The 21,596-nt window shown below is 36.3% G+C and overlaps 3 protein-coding genes across 7 annotated transcripts; 1 reads left to right on the top strand and 2 right to left on the bottom strand.

The window, feature by feature from the left end:
* Positions 1-499: 499 nt before the first annotated feature.
* LOC132180774 (protein MEI2-like 2) lies at positions 500-13,329 on the top strand. 4 transcript variants are annotated; one of them, XM_059593716.2, is made up of 14 exons: positions 500-831; positions 1,921-1,977; positions 2,102-2,248; positions 2,327-2,796; positions 5,182-5,340; positions 5,513-5,629; positions 5,758-5,909; positions 9,821-9,912; positions 10,047-10,992; positions 11,104-11,188; positions 11,276-11,344; positions 11,627-11,806; positions 12,552-12,660; positions 12,805-13,329. In XM_059593716.2, the coding sequence occupies exons 2-13, from the start codon at positions 1,935-1,937 to the stop codon at positions 12,654-12,656; spliced, it is 2,565 nt and encodes an 854-aa protein (XP_059449699.2). In that variant the 5' UTR covers positions 500-831; positions 1,921-1,934; the 3' UTR covers positions 12,657-12,660; positions 12,805-13,329. The 4 variants fall into 4 exon arrangements, with proteins under 4 accessions (XP_059449699.2, XP_059449697.2, XP_059449700.2 ...); XM_059593714.2 differs by having other exon boundaries at positions 12,552-13,329; XM_059593717.2 differs by having other exon boundaries at positions 501-831; positions 2,102-2,242; positions 12,552-13,329.
* A 283-nt stretch (positions 13,330-13,612) lies between these two features.
* Positions 13,613-18,704, bottom strand: LOC132181028 (Phosphoribosyltransferase family protein). Of its 2 annotated transcripts, none has more exons than XM_059594071.2 (7): positions 18,474-18,704; positions 16,168-16,483; positions 15,213-15,308; positions 15,041-15,109; positions 14,822-14,950; positions 13,984-14,080; positions 13,613-13,899 (listed from the first exon to the last, which is right to left on the bottom strand). In XM_059594071.2, exons 1-7 carry the CDS (start codon positions 18,599-18,601, stop codon positions 13,769-13,771), a joined length of 966 nt encoding a protein of 321 aa, XP_059450054.2. In that variant the 5' UTR covers positions 18,602-18,704; the 3' UTR covers positions 13,613-13,768. The 2 variants fall into 2 exon arrangements, with proteins under 2 accessions (XP_059450054.2, XP_059450052.2); XM_059594069.2 differs by having other exon boundaries at positions 13,613-13,902; positions 18,474-18,703.
* Positions 18,705-19,730: 1,026 nt separating this feature from the next.
* LOC148585830 (uncharacterized) lies at positions 19,731-21,545 on the bottom strand. The gene is made up of 4 exons (XM_088516777.1): positions 21,212-21,545; positions 20,800-20,999; positions 20,496-20,697; positions 19,731-19,978 (listed from the first exon to the last, which is right to left on the bottom strand). Exons 1-4 carry the CDS (start codon positions 21,543-21,545, stop codon positions 19,731-19,733), a joined length of 984 nt encoding a protein of 327 aa, XP_088372903.1.
* Between the last annotated feature and the right edge of the window lie 51 nt (positions 21,546-21,596).

Consider the following 21,596-nt stretch of genomic DNA (forward strand, 5'->3'; position numbering starts at 1 on the left):
TTGAGTCTGTGTATTAAATTTTGATCAATTAATTATTTTAAAAATCACATTATTTTTAGAATAACATAAAAGAGAAAAAGATTTAAAAAAGAAAAAAGAAAAAAGATAGGGATACTTTTATGGAAATATTATTTAGATATTGTAAAAAAGGAAATGATTCTTTTGGGATACGGGGAATCTTTAATAAGCGTATCATAGTGATAGGCGTGGAAGTTAGATTGGGAGATAAATGGGGTTATGTTATGTTACTTGAAGAAGCAGTGGGCGCAACAGACGAGAAAGTGTTGGACTAAATGCGGCTGGCTGTGTCAACGGACGCCAAACAGGATTCCATTGCAGCCCATTTTTTTGTTTCTAGAGAGAGAGAGAGAGAGAGCTCTGATGTGAGTATTGGTAAAAGACTAGGAGCAGTAAGAGTTTATATATATATATATATTTTTTTTTTATTTTGCTGTGAAAATAAATAAATAAATAAATTTTCTGTAGTTGCACTCATTCCCTCCAATCATTTTCCTCTTTTTTACTCTCTCTCTCTCTCTCTCTCTGATTTTATTGCAGTTTTTATTTCTCTCTGGTTTCCCGGCGAGGGAGAAGGAAGTAGAGGAGTAGAAGAAATAAATTTCTCTGCTTCTACGAAACTCTCTGTCTCTCTGTCTCTGTCTCTGTCTCTCTCTCTGTTTCTGTGTGTGTGATTGATTATCTTTGATCACTGATCAGAGACTAAGCGTTCTTTTTCTATCTCACAAATAGTGCACCCATCTTCAAGAATGGCCTATCTTTAACCACTCTCTCTCTCTTTCTCCCTCTGTTTATTCTCTCTCTCTCTATAAGGTGCTTCTCTCTCTATATCTCTACTTTCTCTCTCTGTATGCTTCTGAATTCTGTTGGTAATTCTGATTTCATGGGATTTTTTATTTTTTTATTTATTTTTAATCTCTGATGTGATTGGAAAAAATAGCAAGTGGGTATTTGATATTTTTGAAGTTTAGTTATTGTTCATGGAAAAGGTTAATAATGATGACAGTATATGGGTTTTGGCGTGGTGGGTAGTTCTGGAAGTGCTGAAATTGGACTATTCTGGTTTGATCTTTTTTTTTTTTTTTTTTCTTTTTTTGAGCTTGGAACTGTGTTGACTCTGTACCTGGTGAATTCTATGAGAGCGGCTGAGTTGGTCTGTTGCTCTTTTTTTCTTTGTTTTCTTTTTATTTTATTTTTTTCCTTTGGTCTGTTTGGTTTACTATACATGTCATATGGGCTTCTTTATGATTCAGCTTCAACCCTTAACTTATGGGCTACTTAGCCAGAACTGGTAGTTACTGTAATTTAAATTATGTGACGGTTGTGATGTGATCCTGTTATTAGCCCCATACCCAAGTTTTAATTGCCCATTAATCGATTTTCAGGAGTTTTAGGTGTTTGTTTGGTGAATTCTATGTTTACTGTCAACCTTGAATATGTGAAGAGAGCAAATGTTGCTTGATCTCAACTCCAATAGGCTAAACTGTTTGGAAACTCATGCTTCATCATGATCACGGTCAATATCTGGAAGAATGAATGATGATAAATCATTAGTAACGATAGAATATGTTTAGGTAACTGATTGATAGAGAGTTGTATGGATATATCACATTTATGGTTGATGAATTATTGGACTATGCATTCCTGCTTTTGTACTATTTTTGTCCAGATGCAATTACTTCAACCATTTTGAATAATTGGTGCATGCACTCGACTTCAACAAAGTTCAACATTAGCTGATTGCTTCATCTTACATTTCTTTCCTCCTTATCAGTTGCTGCATATTCTCTGATGCGTGTATCTGTATCTATGTATATCTTTTTAATGCCTCTAAAAACTTCCAAAGAGTTGATAGTTTTATAATAGCTTAACCTCCAATTTTCTTTCACTACCTTGTGTTAGCTGAAATTGAAGCGATGGATCAACACCTGAATTATTCTACATCAGGTCACTCTGAAGGTGCCTCCTTTTTCTTCAGCTGATGAAAGCTAATAACATACATGTACACATGTTTCTTGCGTCTAACTGTGTAACTATGTATGTAGTTGTACAATTGATTAACTCTTCATGACTGCTTTTGTAGGTCAATTCAAGATTCCTTCAGTTGATATTCCTGCAAAAGTGGGAACTAGTGCGTGGGGGATCCCACGTGGAATTAGTGCATATACATCAAGTGATGTGAGCTTGTTTTCTAGCTCATTGCCTGTCCTCCCCCATGAAAAGTGTATGTGTAAGCTCCTGTTACAAGATATTGCAAATACTTACGGCTTAGAATGACTTTTAAGAAGTAATTTTTGTTGATATGCAGTGAATTTTACTGATTCAGAACTTGGTGGTCAATCTGTTGACGATAACTTGTCTAAATTAAATAAAGTTGGCCAAGATAATGAGTGTAAGGATCCACTCGACGAGGTTGAAGCAAATGCAATAGGAAACATGCTACCTGATGATGAAGATGAGCTTTTAGCTGGCATAATGGATGATTTTGACCTTAGTGGTTTGCCTAGTCAGCTTGAGGATTTGGAAGATGATCTTTTTGGCAGTGGAGGGGGTATGGAATTGGAGCCACAAGAGCACCTCAGTATTGGTATGTCAAAGGTAAGCATATCTGATGGTGTTGCTTCAAATGGCATTGGTCACTATACACTTCCAAACGGTGTGGGAGCAGCAGCAGCGGCGGCTGGGGAACATCCCTATGGGGAGCATCCATCAAGGACATTGTTTGTCAGGAATATCAATAGTAATGTTGAGGACACTGAATTGAGATCTCTCTTTGAGGTAATTTACATAAGTTTACGCACTTCATCAAAATTGTCACTCTATTTCCACTTCAGTAAATTGTCACTGCCTATTCCCATTTTGCTTTGCTTATCATAGTCAAAATTTTGGCTTATGTTATGCAATTCTTTGGCAAATTCAAAACTCACAACCGTGGTCTCTTGGGTATTTTGAAAACCTGCTTAAAAAATGTATAGATGGAAAGATCTAATAAGGTTTTCATTCACTTTTTGCAGATTTCGAGTTCCATATTAGATTTGACAGGTTGTATATGTAGGGAAAAGTCTAGGTCATGTTGACTGCTGACTGAAAGAATATTTTCACTCCCTAGATTTTTTTTCTTTTTTTTTCCTTGGGGTGACTCTCTTGTGATAACCCTTCTGTACTAGTTTTGGACCAGCTTTTGGCATCTTTTACCGCATCTTTGCTTATAGAAAACATTTGTCGCTGGTGGCAACCTCTTCAAATATGATTTTGCAGAACTGTACTCTTAGATACTCGTTTGAGATAGTATTCATTCTTCTTATAAAGGGAAATTCTCTATAAATCATATGCTTTTCTGGAAGAGGATGTCATTGTTCCATCTAACTGTTTTTCTACTTTACTGTTCCGATCTGTTTCCCATAACTCAGAACACAAGGAGTATGGGTAGAGGGAGGTACAGGGTAGGTTAGGGCGGCCACATGAGTTGGAGCTTCAGACATGTAATCGAAGCATGCCAGCCCTATAAATTAAAGAAAAACATGAGTTCTTCCATTTTAATCATCATAACATGCCTCCTATCTGATGGATGCCACTCTTGCTTGGAGGTATCCAGCTAAATTGGATATGTAACTGACACTTATGGTGTTTGGGCTTGATTGGGTCTTTTTTCAGGTTTTTATGCTAGAAAACATGTTTTTAAAAATGAGACTATAGAACTGTTTAATAGTTTTTGAACAAAAATCCTTGAAGATGTGTGTATAAGATGAGGCAGCTGAAATTTGAAATAGAAAATTGATTTTATTTTCGCTTTGCCACTAACAAGATTAGCCAATATTATGAAATTGTCATTCTTATTTACAAAATTGCTATATATTATTTTTCTGCTATAAAATTGCCAGTAGTGAATGGGCTGTTTCCATGTTTTTCATCTTCTCACTGAAAACAAATGATCATTGTGTTGGTGTTCTTAGAAATCAACAATTTTGAGTTATAGTTTCAAAAAAGCTAGTAATTGAAACATGTACCCAAACGAATTTGAGTTATAGTTTTCCATCTCAGTGTTTTTTAACAGAAACCTGTTATCAGAGGACACAGACAGAACAGTTCCAAAGAAAACGGGAGGGATGGAGAAGGGAGGAAGGAAAATCTGGAGGATGGTATTTTCCATTGTTTTGGAAATGGGAGGGGAGGAAAAGGGGAGATGGGGAATCTCCATCTGGGCCCACATTTTTGAATCCTCCCAATTATGGGAAGTGGGAGTGGGTGGTGTCTTATAAGAGTTTATGCCTCATCCTTTTAATTCCTAATATTTTTGTTTCTTATAAAGTGTATGATGCTAATAAATATGGTACTTTCTTCCCTGTTTGTCTCATCCTTCTTCCATGCCAAACAAGGAAAGATGAGAGCCATTTTTTTGCCCTTCTACTTTTCCTTCCATCTTATCAAATATTCATGATGGAAAATTGATATCTCTTCTGTCCTCTCTTTTTTATTTGTTTTTTATTTTATTTTTTATTTTTTTACTTTTATCATCTACTCTTTTTCCTTCCCTCTACTTTCTAGTGTCCTCTGGGTGTTTGGTTGTCAAGGAAGAAATGAAGGAAACCACATAGTGGAGCCCACTAGAAGAAAATGATTTAAATGTAAACCCTTTCAACTCTCTCTTTCCTTTCTTTCCTCCCCGATTGTGATGAATCCAATTGTGGACTTAGGGGGGACAGGTAATCCCTTGCATGTTCCTCCCTTCCCCACCCCCCTCCCTCAAACTGAATAGTGTAAAATGAAATCATCTTCCCTTTTGTTTCTCTCCCATTTCCCTTCAACTATCCTTGATGTTTCCCAGTATGACAAACCAACAAAAATTCCATGCATATGGAAGGGAACACATTGGCAAGATTAGTTCTATGTAATATTGAGGTCTTTCAGGATATGTAGATGGCAATTCCTCATGGTAGCTATTATGTACCACTGAAAGGTCTTGCTAACCTTGTGGGTGTGTGAGTGTGCGCGCATCTGTTGGAGATGGGAAATTTGTGATTGGGGTTTGACAGTATTATGTTCATTTTTTTTTTTTTTTTAATTGTTATACATATATATAAACATTTCTTTATATATATTTTGTTACTCTTTACACTTATTGTTTATGAAACTGCTCTTATTTATTTTATTTTATTTTGGTAGCAATATGGGGATATCAGAACTTTATACACAGCATGCAAGCACAGGGGCTTTGTGATGATATCATATTATGATATCCGAGATGCTCGTACTGCAATGCGTGCATTACAAAATAAACCTTTGAGACGAAGAAAGCTTGACATTCATTTTTCAATTCCCAAGGTTTGAGAAGAATGTTTAATGTTTGTTTTTATGATTCCGTTTGGTACTATTACTTATCAAAAAAAATGATTCCGTTTGGTACTATTACTTATCAAAAAAAATGATTCTGTTTGGTACTATTGATTCTATCTATGTCTATATCATGTAACTTTATCTGTTCACTATATTCCAGGATAACCCATCAGAAAAGGATGTTAACCAAGGGACTCTTGTGGTGTTCAATTTGGATCCATCAGTATCAAATGATGACCTTCGTCAAATATTTGGGGCTTATGGGGAGGTCAAAGAGGTACTATTTGGACATGTATCATTATTACATATGATTTTTTCATATTCATTCACTCATCCTTGTACATATACATGCACTATTCTGTTTAGTTCTGTAAGTAAAAAGATCTTCCTTTGGATGAAATGCAGATCCGCGAAACACCACATAAGAGACACCATAAATTCATAGAATTTTACGATGTTAGAGGTGCAGAGGCAGCTCTTAGGGCATTAAATAGGAGTGACATAGCTGGGAAACGCATAAAGCTTGAACCTAGCCGCCCTGGTGGAGCACGTCGAAAGTAAGTCTTTTGTTACTTTCCTTAACTGTTACTGTTACTGTTATGACATTTGAGCTTATGCATTGTTGTTGGCACTGATCATATAACCACCCCAGCCAATGTCCAGAGGTAAGGACAAAATTCTGGATCTCATGAGAAAAGGAAATTAATTGATCAACAAGGGAACTTTTTATTGTTCATTTCAGCTTCTAATCCCAAAGCCTTACTCTGGTTCAATCTTTTTCTTCTTTCCTTTTTTTCCTTTTCTTTTCTTCAAGAAATGCCTGTATGGAAGTGACTGAAAATACCAAGTATTATTGTAGTTTAGCATATGATTCTATTCAATGTTTTGAGACCTGAACTGGACGATGCAGTCGGACTTCGCAGCCCAGGAATTGGGTCCCGATGCTAGCCAGTGCCCTCTAGGATCTGTTTTCAATAAATAACCATCCAAACCTGTTGTTAACCAACAGGATCGACCACAAGACCTGTTGGCGAGGGTGTGGGTCAAACTAGCCTCATGGTTGGGCTATGTGAAAAAATGTCGTCAAAGAGCTCTGCTGGAGTGGTTCTTGAAACACAAGTTCGGCAGCTCACAATATCAGGATTGGGTGTCACCAAATGAGCCACAGCTCCGTAGTAATTTTATTGTTATTAATATATTTTTACCATTCTCAGTGGGATTAGGCTATTTTACAATAATAACTAAAAAAGCTTCTTGTGTTGGGGGGTTTGAACCCAATTTTGAAATTTTTTAATATCATGGTACACCTTAATGTTGTTGTTACTGTAAGTAATATATTTAGGCTTTGTATAACTTTAGGCGGGAATAAAATGCTTTCAGCATACCTCAAAGAAAACTTTTCACAATTATATACATATGCTTTTACTATTTACAATCTACGATAACATACTTTCGTCCTTGTTTATTATATTGTTTCATACAAATCCTATGAAAATTGTTAAAAAATAATTATAATAATTTATATATATATATTTTAGATTCATAACATTATTATTTTTAATTTAATTTATTTATGATATCACGATCTGAACACAGTTGGGCCAACTGCTGAAGCTTTGACCCTTGATCCTCTTTTTTTGGTTCAACAAACAGTCAGGTTTTCAGAAAATTGATCAATTTGCTCTAGACTAACAAATGGGTGGAGTGGTATTCTTCTTGATATTCTAATTGAAAACTTTCTTCAAGATAATTATTAAACAAGGCAATTTGGAAGAGTCCTTATTGAAACCAGCTTGCCTCCTCTCGGGTAGACTTAAAAATCAAATCCTCGAAAGAAGTAAATGTCAAGATTTTGTGCTCATAGAAAATGAATGTTTGGATAGTAGGATCAAATCTGGTGAACCAAGGGTGCTTTGCAAACTGGATATTGAGAAAGCTTATGGTCATGTCAATTGGGAGTTCCTACTTTATTTGTTGAGGAGATGTAGCTTCGGGGAGAAATGGTGCTCTTATATAACGCGTTGTATCTCATCCATGCACTTTTCTGTTTTAGTGATTGGCTCTCCATCTGGTTCTTTAGTAGCTCTAGTAGTTTGAGATAGGGAGATTCTTTGCCTCCTTTTCTATTTGTTGTTGTCATGAAAGCCTTAAGTAAAATGATTTTTGCAACTATTGATGAGGATTTTCTCTCAGTGTTTTTGTGGGGTCTAGGCACTCTGGTGTGGTTAACATTTCACACTTGTTTGCATATGATACTTATAGTTTTTTGTGGGGCCAATCTCAATAACCTTTGCTATCTGTGTGCTTTATTTTTATGTTTTGAAGCTATCTCCGGTTTGAAGGTTAATCTGCCTAAGTCGGAATTGGTTTTTTTGGGTAATGTAGTTAAAGTGGGTAGCTTGGTTGGCATTTTGGGTTGTAGGGTTTTTTCTTTACCTTTGAAGTATCTTGGTCTTCCATTAGGGGCCTCCTATAAGGCAAGTATAATTTGTTAGAATGGTGTTGTTGAGAAGATAGAGCGTTGGTTGGCTAATTAGAAAATGTGATGTATTTGTCTAAGGGTGGCAGGGTTACCCTTATCAATAGCACCCTTTTCAATTGACCTACTACTTTATGTCTTTCTTCCCTCTTCCTATTGGTGTTGCAAACCATATAGAGAAGCTTCATCAAAGATTTCTTAGGGGGTGGGCTAGGTGAAGAGTTCAAATCTCACTTGGTTAGTTTGGTCCAAGGTTTGCTCCCCAATCTCTAAGGGAGGGTTGGGGGTTTGGAACTTGCGGATGTTCAATTGTGCTCTTTTAGGGAAATGATTGTGCTACTATGTGCATGAGAAAAAAGTTTGATGGATAGTTGTGCTGGATTCTAAATTTAGCAGTTCATGGGGTGGGTGGTGTTCTAATAAGTTTCCTCGTCCATATGAGGTGGGGTTATGGAAGAATATTAGGAGGGGTTGGAGGAGTCATACCAGATTTGAGATAGGAGATGACTCCAAAATTAGATTATGAAATGTGGTGTGGGGAGAAGGCCCTTAAGGAAGCTTTTCCGCATTTGTATAGTATTTGGTTGTTTGGACATTGTTTCCGTAGCAACTCATATAGAGATCTGTAGTGGTTCCCTTTAGTTGGGCGTAAGCTTTATTAGAGTAGCTCACGATTCGGAGATGGGGATGTCTTTGCTTTGTTCTTCAATTTGTTGTATTGCTATAGAGTGAGACGGGAAAGTGAAGACAAATTTTGGTAGGCTCCCTCCAGTAAGGGGTGTTTATTGTTAGTTCCTTCTACAATGTCCTTGTTTGTAACGACAACATTCATTTCCCTTGATAGAGTATTTGGTGCACTACAATTCCTTTGAGAGGCTTTTTTTTACTTGCACAGTGGGTCTATAGAAGATCCTTACCATGGAGGCATGAATAATCTTAGGAAGCTGCATGTCATTGTGGTCGATAGGTATTGTATGTGCTTGTGGACCATCTTCTTTTCCATTGTGAGGATGCTTGCGCCTTATGGAATATGCTTTTTTTTAGTCGCTTTTAGTTGTCTTGAGTTATGCGTAGTCAAGTGCTGGACTTTTTCACTTGTTGGACTGATTATGGCACTCAGAGTGCTTTTGTGTGGAAGATTGTGATTTTTTGTTTCTTGTGGTACCTTTCGAGGCAAATAAATTACAGAAGTTTCGAGGATCGTGAGAGATTGTTGTAGGAGCTTAAGTCCGTTTTCTTTTACTCTTTATATTTGGACAATTGCATTTGTAGCTCCCTTGATGCTTAGTTTTCATGATTTTTTTGTTCTTTTTTCTTCTTCTAGCTAGGCATTTTTCTTGTATATTTCCCATTTACCTAAGTTTTCTTTTCACTTTTAATGATATTTTTATTACTTATTAAAAAAGAAAAAGAAAGTGAATATCAAGATGTAGTTTGCCTTCAATGCAGTGGCGTCTAAGAAAAAAAGAAGTTATGCAATTCTTTCTTTGAAGATGTTTCAATCTGTTTTTAATTCCTGATGCAACATAGAAGTATGACGCAGCAAATTGTTATATATTTTAGTTGGAGCTGCAAACCTGAACTGGGGAACCATGAATAAAGGAAAATAGGAAATAAAGTTGTTACAGATATTAGTCAGCTTCCAGTGATGACATGATGAACATTTTTGTTTCATGGACAACTTGTTTATCAGAAACTTCCTATGCCATGTGCAATTTCTGGCTTCTGTTTCAACAGCGTCTGCAACATGTAGTTTTGTTGTGAGCTGTCTAGCTTCTCCTATCTTGCCTCTTCAAACTTTCTACCCCTTAATATTTTTTATTATGGGTTTTTGAATATCTCTTCCAATTTATTTGTATGTGAATTAGGATCATAATATGTTATTCTTTTTCTTTCTTAATTCCTAATTAAATTGGTGTCTTGTTACATATTGTTCTTGATCTATTAAGCTGTGAAGAAATTAACCTACTTGTACCTCTGATCTTTTAGCTTGATGCAACAACTAAGTCAAGAGTTGGAACAAGATGAAATCCGAAGCTTCCGACATTACGTGGGTTCACCAATGACCAACTCTCCTCCAGGTATTTTTATCTCTTAACAACTTTGTATTCCTGGCAACTAAAACCTTTTTGCTTATTCCTATTAATTCCTTGTATATTCTTGTTAGAAACATGTTGTCAGTTATAAGCTGAAATTACTGGGACTTCCATGACAGGTAACTGGCCACAATTTGGTAGCCCAGGTGATCATAATCCTTTGCATGCTTTTAGTCAGTCCCCAGGTCAAGGTAATCTGAGCCCTGTGAGCAGCAACCATTTGCCTGGATTGGCTTCAATTCTCCAACATCATGTATCTAACTCTGCAAAACTTGCACCAATTGGTAAGGACACTGGAAGTGCTAACCATGTGAACCAGATATTTCCTGACACTGGATTGACGCAAGGAGCAGCCTATCAACATTCCCGTTCCTTTTCTGAGCAGAAGTTCAGCACAAGTCCGGGCCCCTTGTCTCCATTTGGTGAATCAAATCCGAATTCATCTGGCATTGGAACATTATCTGGTCCTCAGTTTCTCTGGGGAAGTCCAGGTCCTTACTCTGAGCGTGCCAATTCTTCTGCCTGGAAAACACCATCTGTGGGGCACCCATTTGCATCCGGTGGACAGGGTCAGGGTTTTCCATACACTAGTCGGCAAGGTTCTTTTATTGGCTCACATAACCAACATCATGTCGGATCTGCTCCATCTGGCGTTCCTCTTGATAGGCAGTTTGGCTTCTTCCCAGAGTCACCAGACACATCCTTCATGAATCCAGTTGCATTTGCAGGGGTGGGTTTAAATCGCAACAATGTGATGAACATTGGTGGGCATGCAGCTATGAGCGCTGGTGTAGGTCTTTCAGGAAATGTGACTGAAAATAATTCGCCTGGTTTCAGAATGATGTCATTCCCAAGGCATGGTCCCGTGTTCCTTGGCAATGGTTCTTATCCAGGATTTGGAGCAACCAGCAATGAGGGGTTAGGTGAACGTGGTCGAAGTCGGCGAGTTGTTGAGAATGGCGGGAACCAGATCGATAGCAAGAAGCAGTACCAGCTTGATTTAGATAAAATTATCAGTGGGGAAGATACTAGGACTACTTTAATGATTAAAAACATCCCTAATAAGTAAGAAGAAAATATGATTATTGTTTTGAAACTATTACGATTTCTCCATGATTTTAAATGAGGTGGTCAGAATTTGTTGATGGTTTTCTGCTTCTGTTGTCTTCCTACCAGGTACACTTCAAAGATGCTGCTTGCTGCTATTGATGAAAATCACCGCGGTGGTTATGATTTTATCTACTTGCCAATTGATTTTAAGGTAATACCACTACAAGAATGTATGATACAATGTTCTTACATTTCGTCAACTTGAATTACCACTGATGGTGACTATTGTCTGTTGCAGAATAAGTGCAATGTGGGTTATGCCTTCATCAATATGGTTTCTCCTTCACACATTATCCCCTTCTATGAGGTTCAAATTTTGTTTCCTTTGTTCTGTCTCAAGGAGTAGCAATACAGACTTGAGATATCCTTCTATGTTAATTCGGTAAAAGTAAATTTATTTTGCTTGTGTCCATAAAGAGAATTATTTGTTGTGGGTCATTCTGGTTTGTGATTTTTTTATATTTAAAGAGGAAATTCTTTGTATTTATATCTAACTGACAATTCACAAATTCACAAAATCTATCTTCTGAATTGAAATAATGGAAATCCTTTAAATTTGCAAGAACTTATACCTTTAAAATTCTTCCAGGCATTTCACGGAAAGAAGTGGGAGAAGTTCAATAGTGAAAAAGTGGCTTCACTTGCATATGCACGAATCCAGGGCAAGGCGGCCCTTGTGACTCACTTTCAGAATTCCAGCTTAATGAATGAAGATAAGCGGTGTCGGCCAATTGTTTTCCACTCGGAGGGTCAAGAGACTGGTGATCAGGTAATAATATTTTTGACTTGTACGACTTTTTTTCCATGATCATGACAAAAGTACGTGAAATTTTATGCTTGACGACTTGGAACGTTCTTAGTAGAGTGCCTCAAAAATATTTCATGTCAATTTAGTTAATGTATTTTCTAAAATGAGTCATTTTAGTCTTTTGGCATCATGGCATCATCACATAATAGGATGGAAAATGCTGATGTGTAAACTTTTCTAGTGACATGGCACAAAACAAATTAAAAAAATCCGTAGTGTGACATCATCAAAAAGGGTACATATCACATGGCGTTAACAGCGTTTAAGGGTAAAATGACTGAAGTAAAACAAGGACCAAAGTGACACGAAAATTCTTTGAGCTATGGAATTGAAATTTGGGTAATTTTGGAGGACCAGATATATATTTTAGCCATTATTAAATTAAATAATTTTAACTTCATGAAAAGATGCTTTGTCAATCATGCATTGATACCAGCTTAGTATTCATCTGTGTCTAGTTATTTCATGTTATGTTTGAGCTTTGATGACGGACTATCTGAAAGCGATTTCTTTGTTAGTGTAATTTCCGGTTATCCTTAATCATTTTATTAGCAGCTCACACTTTACAGAAACCATGTATAATTTTCAGGATTTATAAGACATAGGTAAGTATAGGCAAGATTGATTGAAAGTCATTGCCCCTTGGAAGTTTCTTCCAGAAACCATGTATAATTTCTGACCATTTCTCTTTCTCTGTATACCCCAGGAACCTTTCCTTTCCAGCAATTTAAACATATGCATTCGTCAACCAGATGGGTCTTATTCAGGAGATTCATTGGATAGCCCAGATGAGAAGCTGGAGAGAAATTAAAAGTGTATGGCATCTTACTTGTAGCCTTAAGAAATGGGGGCTAATAGTTGCTAACTGTTGTTTAGGTAAAGTGTATAAAGTCGAAAGAGGACCAAGTAACGGTTGTATAATTGTTTGAATTGTTGGCATTCTCCATTGATGGGTACAGGAGAAATTTCATGAGGATGTATCGAAGGAAGAGCCGGAGAGCATTTTGTTTATATGTAGAGCTACAAGATGTTAATTAACCAGAGGGAGATGGGAGGGTGGGGAAGAATAACGTGAAGCATATTGCTGAATTGTGAAGTCTTATGCAGCCATATGCCGGTTTGTGCAGTATCTCAGTTTTTGATCTGGGTCTGCCTTTCAACAACATTTGCAAATATGATTACCTGTTAATGTGTAAATGTCTTTTCGGGTTTTTTGGGGCTGTAAAAAAAAACTTTGTACAGAAGCAAGACAGACAGAACCATCATGTTCTTGTGTGACTTAGTAAATAAGCTATTGTTGTACATATGTTTTATTACTCACTGGAGCTTATTTTTATCTTCAAAGGCATATATAGTCATCAATATGGTCAAGTCGTTGCAGTTTCAGGGCTTGTTTGCTATTGCTCTTTAGAATGTAATTTTACATTTTTGTTGTGATATGACATAAAAGTGAGTAATTTTAAGTGTTGAGTTGTTTGTTAATATTTTTGCCTTTTTGTTAGAAGTAAAAAGCGAAGTCTTAAAAAACGAGTCATCAATCATTGAAGGGACACCCTATGCAGTTTTATAAGATGAACAAACTTTTGAAGATCACTCCATAACACAAAGAATCGCCCACATCCTATCTTTGGGGATTCAAAGGTACGGCAAGTGCGGATGACAAAATGTTCAACTTCAATGAATTATAAATTAAAAATCCCATGTGAGAAAGGTTTTTTTTTTTTTCTTCTTATTTTTCAAATCCAAAATAATCTGAATGCCATGACGACATTCAAACCAGCACTGATGCTTTTTGCGTCAGTAACATAAATCACGAAATAGGCTTCTTGAACACTGTTTTGCCTAAAATAAATCACAATCAGGTTGTGTTCAGAGATGCATTTCTTCTATGTGTATCTTTCTTAAGTCCCTACAAATATCTTTTCAAGTTTGTAGAGCATCAGCAATTGATCCTGCAAGACTCAACACTTGAAAAGGAGCTCTATCTGCTATGGCTTTGACAGTAAGAAGGCATGAATCTGTTATCCAAAAGTAGGCAAAGGCCTTTTCCGAGCCTTCTGACATTGAAAACAAAAGTCGATTAAAAATCGTACAAGTTCAACAGAAAAGGTGAGGAGGGATAGGAACAAAGTACTTACCATCCTTGTGGGTGAACCTCTCCCATGAGCGCTTAGGAAACACCCCATGGGTCACATAAGCACTCACCTTTGCTGCACCATGAGCTGCCAAAACTTTCTGGCAGAACCAGAAAGGCAAGGGGGGGAAAAAGAAGAAGCGAATGTTAGTTCCGGGATTGGTACAACTTTATATGCATGATATGTATCTATATTGAACATGAGAAAATTTAAAAAGATAAAACAATTGAAAAATAAGCTCTTTTTTTTTTTTTTTGTTGTTCATTAATTGGATCAATGAACGAATGAAAAGAAACCGCCTTCTGGGGACAGGACAGGTTAGTTCAAGGACCCGTTGCTCAAAGGAAAGGTGGAGGTCCTGATTCCAGAATGGAGCCGTATGACGCAAGTGTATACTCTTGCATACCAAATGCACCTTAAATGTCATGATACAACATTTCTAACTATTAACACTAAACGAACAAGAAGAACATAAAAAAAGGAAAACCAGAGGTCATATTTACAGACAAACACTAACTTTATTCATTATCCTATATTTCCAAGATTCACCGAATCCGTGAATCCATGTTTGTCTCATGTCCCTATCATTTACATGCTTGGAGGTACATGGATTACATATGTTAATAAAAAGTTCAGATTGGGACATCACGAAAGATTTAAAGTTTTAATCAAAATGACAGTATATTAAAGAAGGAAAAAGAGAGAATCTTAAATGAACATAAACTTATCCAAGTCCTGAATTACGTTTTCGGAAGACTATAATAATAATAATAATAATAATAATAATAATAAATTTATCAAATATATAAAGTCTATTCAAGCATGGTTTCCTAAAGTGTACCTGGCATTCAATCAGGGTGCCTCCAGATTGGACCAAATCATCAACAATGACTACATGACAACCAGCAGGATTTCCTTCCTTGAGCCGTACTATTCTCTTATCACCTTCACGAACCTTTGCACACACCACCTGCCATTTAACAACAAAAATTTTGGTAGATAATAAAAACATTGGATTATAAACTTGAAGGTCAAATTTATTTGAGGAAAGAATTTAAACCATGGGAAAATGATCCAAAAGCTTGTGGAATCGCTTCCAAGCTCCATCATCTGGAAATGCAACAACAATCTGGAAGAGAACTATGATTAAAAAGATCCAGGATATCGAAAATTTAACAGGCTAGAAAATATTACTAGAGGTGCTATAGAATCAAGAAATAATAATAACTCACATTGTCAGCATCAGGAAGTTCGTGAAGACGCTGCTTTAGGAGAGGAATACCAGTCTCAAACAAAGGCAAAACATGGTCCCCAAAATAAAATCTTTCCTGCATAATAACGAAAATGAGAATATATTAATGTGATTATCACCATTTTCATGCCTAACACTAATATCAAAGACCATTCAGGCGGTGCTAAACAAGAGATGATATATTCCGCACCAAACTGAAACTTGGTCAAACCATAGTATAGAAAACATCTTATGCAATCTCCACTTAGTGACAAACACTAAATGCATATAAAACCCAAGGATCTATATAATAATAAGATTTCATTCTAACAGTAAAATGCACCAAAACTCCATATTTGATAACCCATGGGTTTTTAGTTATTTCTTGTTAGAATATTAATTAATAATTAAATTCACTGTTTTCTACAACACAAGTATCAAATTCTGATGTGCGAGAATACACAGCACAACTAATATTCAGATAACTGCAAAAAAAGACGAAATTAATGAAACACTGGAAAATATTTGTCTCCAATAAAAATTCTAAACAAAAGGAAATTTCACATTAGTCTTATATTAAAAAATCATTCCAATTTTGATATTGTGCTAAACATATAGAACTCCAGTCAAGTATACAACTCTTACACTAGAAAAGGAAAAGAAATAAGATTTCAGCTAGATGAAATATTGAGAAACTTTTTCAACCAAACAGCCCCATGCACCCCAACTGAGAAAGAGTAGATATAGCAATAAACATTTAAATATCACTAATTTTTCATCCGGATCCCATTTATAAAAAAAGTCTGACAAAGATACTAATTTTCCAGAAAGTTTTAAGAAACAAAAAAAGTTGACCAAATTTTTTTTTTTTTATTAAGAAAAAAAAAAAAAAAAAAAAAAACCCTATCAGGACAAAAGAATCAAATCTGATCACTTCCACAAAAGATAGAACAAACCTGCAAAGCATGGATATCATAGATGACTAAACTAGTAGGGCCACCTCTCGATATAGGTATATTTGTCAACATCCTTGATAACGTAAATGCTGTTGCTACATCCCCTTCATCTTCCATTCGCTCAAAGGAGCCAGTTGGAAAGAAAGGCAAGACCAATGTGAAGGAAGCAACAAACAGCCGTGGGAGTAGATATATGACAGAAAGCTGCTCAAAGATAACTCCTGTGGAGCTGAAGGATGCAAGAAAGGCAACATGTTGACCTCTCAGATCTTGTGCATCGTTAATATAAATGTTTGGAAATCCATCATCAAAATTCCTGCATATGCATAGAAGTTATCAGTCCTCTGACGCACCCTTATACGAGACTAGCTAAATTCCTACTGCAAACAGCATAAATTTTAAATCATAAAAAAATAAATAAAATAAAAAACAACTATGTAAGAAAATTTTTCTGGATAGTTGCAAAGTAGAAAGCAGAATTTATTTATTTATTTTTTCATTTTCAATAGTAAGCAGATTTAGGAGTAACCACCAACAGTCTATTCATCCCTTGGTCAGGAAAAAAAAATTGAAGTTGCAATAATTCTTTGTAACTATTCTTGCAGATTTAGGGCTAAGTGAAGCTTTCAAGTCATACTAGATCTAAGGTGGAAGAAGGCAACAAAGTTACATTTTCGCATGATCTATGGTTTGGAGATAAGGTCCTTAAGGAAGCCTTTATGGGTTTATTTGGTATTATGTGCGCAAAGGATGTTTTCATTGTGGATCATGTGGAAATTCCTAGAGATCCCATTCAGTAGAACGTGAGCTTTGCTATAGCGGCTCATGATTGGGAGATGGATGTCTTTGCATCATTTTTCTGGGTGTTGTATTTAGGGAGAGTGAAATGGGAAGGCAAGGACAAGTTGTGGTAGGTCCCTTCCAAAAGAAGTTTGTTTGGTGTTAAATCCTTTTACATTGTCATGAATTAAAATGATGGTTACCGTTTTTTCTGGAAGAGTGTTTGGCGGACTAAAGCTCCATTGAGGGTGGCTTTTTTTGCTTGGTCGACGGCCCTAAGAAAGATCCTTATCATCAACAATCTCTGGAAACGGCAAGTCATTGTTGTCAATAGGTGTTGTCAATAGGTGCTTGAATCATCTTCTTCTTCATTATGTGGTTGCATGTGCTATGTAGAATGTTTTCTTTAGACGGTTTGGGCTGTCTTGTGTTATGCCTAGACAAATAACCGACTTGTATGCTTGTTTGTTGGTGGACTACCCATAGCACTTGAAATGTTGTTGTATGAAAAATGGTACCTTTGTGCTTTTTGTTGTGTCTTTAGAGGGAAAAAAGGAAAAAAAAAAAAAAAAGATAAAAGTTTTGAGAAACGTAAGAGGAGTTTGAAGGAGACTAAGTCCTTATTTTTCAACACCCTAAATCTTTGGACAGCTACTTTAGTTTCTCCTTTGGTAATTAATTATCATGATTTTTTAGTTATTTTTGCTCCTACTAGTTATGTGGCTTCTTTTGTATACTCTATGTGTATCCAGAGACGCCTTATGCTTTTAATGATATCTCGATTTACGCTTTTAATAATATCTCGATTACTTATTTAAAAAAAAAAAAAAAGCTATTCTTGCAGTTGCAACTTCAGATTTGACCAAAGCCTATATTAAACCCAACCACATATTAGTTGCAGGTTATCAATCCCAAATTAAGAGATAGGTCCCAGTCTATGGGAACGTTCCAAAAAAAAAAAAAATAACAAATAACAAAAAAAAAGGTACGAAAATTTCCAGAAGCATTTGAACACAGATGCAAGAAAAGTTAGACTCTGTCTACTAAACTTTTTGTTTTTGTTTCTGTTTTCAAAACAAAAACATAAACAATCATTCCAAAATGCAAAACACTCCTCAAAACACAAAAACAAATTTCACATTTACGTCACACATTAGATACATAAAAAGGAAACATCTTTTGCAAGGGTTATCAAGTATGGTGAAAATAGAATTTGAGTAGCTGTGGTGGTAATGTGATTACCATAACAAGCAAAGGGGAAGCTTTGAAGAAGAAGAAAAAAAAAAAAAAAAGAAAGGCAAATTGAAAAGGTTGATGATGTGTTTCAAGTTCCACAAACTCTTATAAAACACAAACCTTTATTGGGTATTGGCAAGAACATACATAGATTGGCAGCAACACTTAATGAGATAACAGGAATTCATTGTTTATAGTAAAATTGTAAAGAAAACAAAACTGCCCATTTCATGTTTATAGCAGAATAACAATATAAAGCACATAAACAAGTGAAGAAAGAAGAAAAAGACCTCCATTTGATGGTTTGGAGAGTGATATTGTCGGACTGAGCGGCGACGTTTCGGGCGAGGTCCTCGCACTCCGGGTAGTAGAAGAGGTGCACTTGCTTTTTCTTTGTCTGAGACTGAGATAAAGCCATTTAGCGCCCAAACTCCTACCTCTCGGAGCCTTTACAAAGTGAGAAACAGAGGGTTTTAGGGACACAGAGACAGAGAGAGAGAGAGAGAGAGAGAGAGAGGGGCTGAGATATTGGTGAGAGGTGTTTGGTTGCTTGAGTTATATAGCCCGGGAACGGTGTGAAATATGCCTTGTTGGTGCAAAACTTGGAATAGGAATACCAGTGGATGGGGCGGGCGTGAATTATTCCATTCTCCTGACCAAACAAAGCGTATAAAAATACTTCCACCGTTTGAAGCGTTAATTATGCAGTGTTGCTTTTGCTATGGACCGGACCTTCAAAGTAGTGGGGACCTTCTTTTTTTCTTTTTTCTTTTTCTTTTTTCTTTTTTTTTCAACCTTTGGAATAAAGAACTTGGATGACTATGCGGGCTCCATTTTATATGGTTTTTTAATAATATAGACAGAAATATATATAATATTACTAATTTTGTATTCATTTTTTTTTTAAGGATAAAATAAAATTTACTACATTGGGTCAGTGAGACAAGAGCTAGTCTCTCTCTTTGGAGAGCTTTTCAGGAGGATCTCGTATCTAAAACTCTAATGGTTTGTTTGGTTTACGGAATGACTATTCTATCAGGAAAAAGAATAGTTGTTTTTAAGAATAAAAGAGTGTAGAATAAAATAGCTATTCCTATTCCTTAATTTGGTTGAAACACTGAAATGAAGTATGGAATGAAATACCTATTCTTATTCCAGTCTAATAGGATGGTGAATGGAATCAAGTGTGGAATGGAATAACTATTCATATTTCTTTGTTTGGTATAGTCTAATAAAATGGAATCTAATCGAATTTCCTACAATACTTATTTTTATTAAGAACTTTTTTTATTTATTTTTGAAACATAAACGACTCTACTATAAATTTTTTTTTTAAAAAAAAATTTGTCAAGTATATGACTCTTTTTTTTTTTTTTTTTTTTTTTTTGCATGAAAAGAGACTTTCTACGGCTTGAGATACTTCTAGTACTAACCAGAAAACAAGAAAGAAGGATAATTTAATTTAAATTAATTTAAATTTATATAAAAATAAAAAAAAAAAAGTTACTTCAAAACCTAGGTTGGCCATCTCCAAAGCCCAAAACGCACTAGCCATTATAGAGAAGCTGCCACCAACGGCACCGCCGTTGAAGCCTCTCTCCCCGCAAGATTGGGAGACGCTCATCGACGACTTCCAGTACAGAGGTTTTCGGCAGCAAAAATGGAGCTCCCTCTACCCGATCCCCTCCCTCCTCAACCTTGCCCTCTCGTCCATCCACAAAAAGGGCTTCCCTCTCAAGCTCCACCTCCTCTTCTTCCTCGAAGAATTCTGCGATGCGCTGTAACATGAAAGTTACTGTCAAACCAGATTTAGAAAGGGAAATGAAAGAGAAAGAGTGAAAGTAAGAGACTTTGAGAGTGAAATTGACAACTTCTTATTTAACAACTTGGCCAATTCGAGATGGCTAATCTCCATACAATGCTTGTACACTTCTCCAAAGATACCATTTCTTGTACTTAACCAGCCTTATATAAGCTTAACAGTTAAGGCAATTAGGCTTACAACTGTATACAACTAATTGTAACAACTCTTACAACTAATTACCATCAACTATTATAACAGCTTCCATTATACACGTGCAGCAATGCTTCCTAACAGAATTAACTATCATGCTCATGCTTCCTTTCCCTCCAGCTTCTCAAGTCTTCTGTAGCAGCTTCTCATTCCTTCATGTGACATAGCCTTCCTCGCTAAAGCACCTTGCCCACAAGGTGAGGATAAGCATGCTGTAAAGCAAACAAGTCCTCCAAAGAAGCATCATCAACAGTTTGACCAACCCACTAAACCAGAATTTCAGTAATTGCACGATTACCTTGCTTCTTACACCTTTTAGCCAGAATTTTCAAGGGTTCTGGTTGAAGGACCCCATGCACATCCACTGGAGGTAGTTTAGGAATAGGAAAATTCTTGCTACCCAACTTCAACTTCAACTGAGATACATGAAAAATTGGATGAATCCGAGCTGCCACTAGAAGATCTAACTCATAGGCTACCTTCCCTACCCTACGAATGATCTGAAATGGGCAAAAAAACCTAGGAGATAACTTCAAAGATCTTCTAATAACCACAGATTGTTGTCTATAGGGCTGTAGCCTTAGATGAACCATCTGCCCTACCTCAAATTCTCTCTCTGATCTCCTCAAATCAGCATACTTTTTCATCCTCTGTTGAGCTTGTTGCAGATTGCTTCTTAACAAAGATATAATATGTTCTCTAGATCGAAGAACTTCATCTACAACCTTCAACTTTGTAGTCCCCGGAATGTAGGTGAATAACCGTGGAGGGGGAATTCCATAAACAGCTTCAAAGGTGTCATCTTAGTAGAAGCATGCCAAGTAGTATTATACCAATACTCTGCCCATGGCAGCCAAGACAACCATTGCTTAGGCCTCTCTTGCACAAAACACCTCAAATAAGTCTCCACACACTTATTAACAATCTCAGTTTGGCCATCAAGTTGAGGATGATAACTAGTACTAAACTTCAAAGTAGTACCTTACAGCTTGAATAACTCCCTCCAAAAGACACTAGTGAAAATAGGGTCTCGATCTGAAACAATGGAAGTAAGCATTCCATGTAATTTCATGACATATTGAACAAACACTTGAGCTATTTTAATAGCTGTATATGGATGGCAAAGAGCAATAAAATGGCCATACTTAGACAATCTGTCTACCACCACCAGGACCATTGATTTCCCTTGAGAAATTGGTAGTCCTTCCACAAAATTCATAGACACATCAATCCACACTTTGCTAGGAATGGGAAGAGGTTGCAGCAAGCCAACAAGAGACATATTCTCATACTTAGATTGCTGACAAACTTCACATTCTATAATAAACTTCTTGAGATCAGTAGTCATCCCGTTCCAATAAAAATCCCTCTTGGCTCTTTGCAATGCTTTTTCAAACCC

Source organism: Corylus avellana, chromosome 5 (genome assembly GCF_965113065.1).
Source record: "Corylus avellana chromosome 5, dhCorAvel1.hap1.2, whole genome shotgun sequence".
NCBI classification, from domain to species: Eukaryota; Viridiplantae; Streptophyta; class Magnoliopsida; order Fagales; family Betulaceae; genus Corylus; species Corylus avellana.

Bases quoted from the DNA above. Each gene is read 5' to 3' on its own strand.
- LOC132180774 (XM_059593714.2), top strand. From the start codon at position 1,935: ATGGATCAACACCTGAATTATTCTACATCAGGTCACTCTGAAG. The intron at 5,910-9,820 runs GTAAGTCTTTTG...CTGATCTTTTAG, and splicing joins CCTGGTGGAGCACGTCGAAA to CTTGATGCAACAACTAAGTC. The intron at 11,189-11,275 runs GTAATACCACTA...TGTCTGTTGCAG, and splicing joins ACTTGCCAATTGATTTTAAG to AATAAGTGCAATGTGGGTTA.
- LOC132181028 (XM_059594069.2), bottom strand. From the start codon at position 18,601: ATGGCTTTATCTCAGTCTCAGACAAAGAAAAAGCAAGTGCACCTCTTC. The intron at 15,309-16,167 runs GTTTGTTCTATC...GTTATTATGCAG, and splicing joins ATGATATCCATGCTTTGCAG to GAAAGATTTTATTTTGGGGA. The intron at 14,081-14,821 runs GTACACTTTAGG...TGGTTCTGCCAG, and splicing joins GCACCCTGATTGAATGCCAG to AAAGTTTTGGCAGCTCATGG.
- LOC148585830 (XM_088516777.1), bottom strand. From the start codon at position 21,545: ATGACTACTGATCTCAAGAAGTTTATTATAGAATGTGAAGTTTGTCAG. The intron at 21,000-21,211 runs GTGTCTTTTGGA...GCTTCTACTAAG, and splicing joins TCGAGACCCTATTTTCACTA to ATGACACCTTTGAAGCTGTT. The intron at 20,698-20,799 runs GTAGGGCAGATG...TGCCCATTTCAG, and splicing joins GATCAGAGAGAGAATTTGAG to ATCATTCGTAGGGTAGGGAA.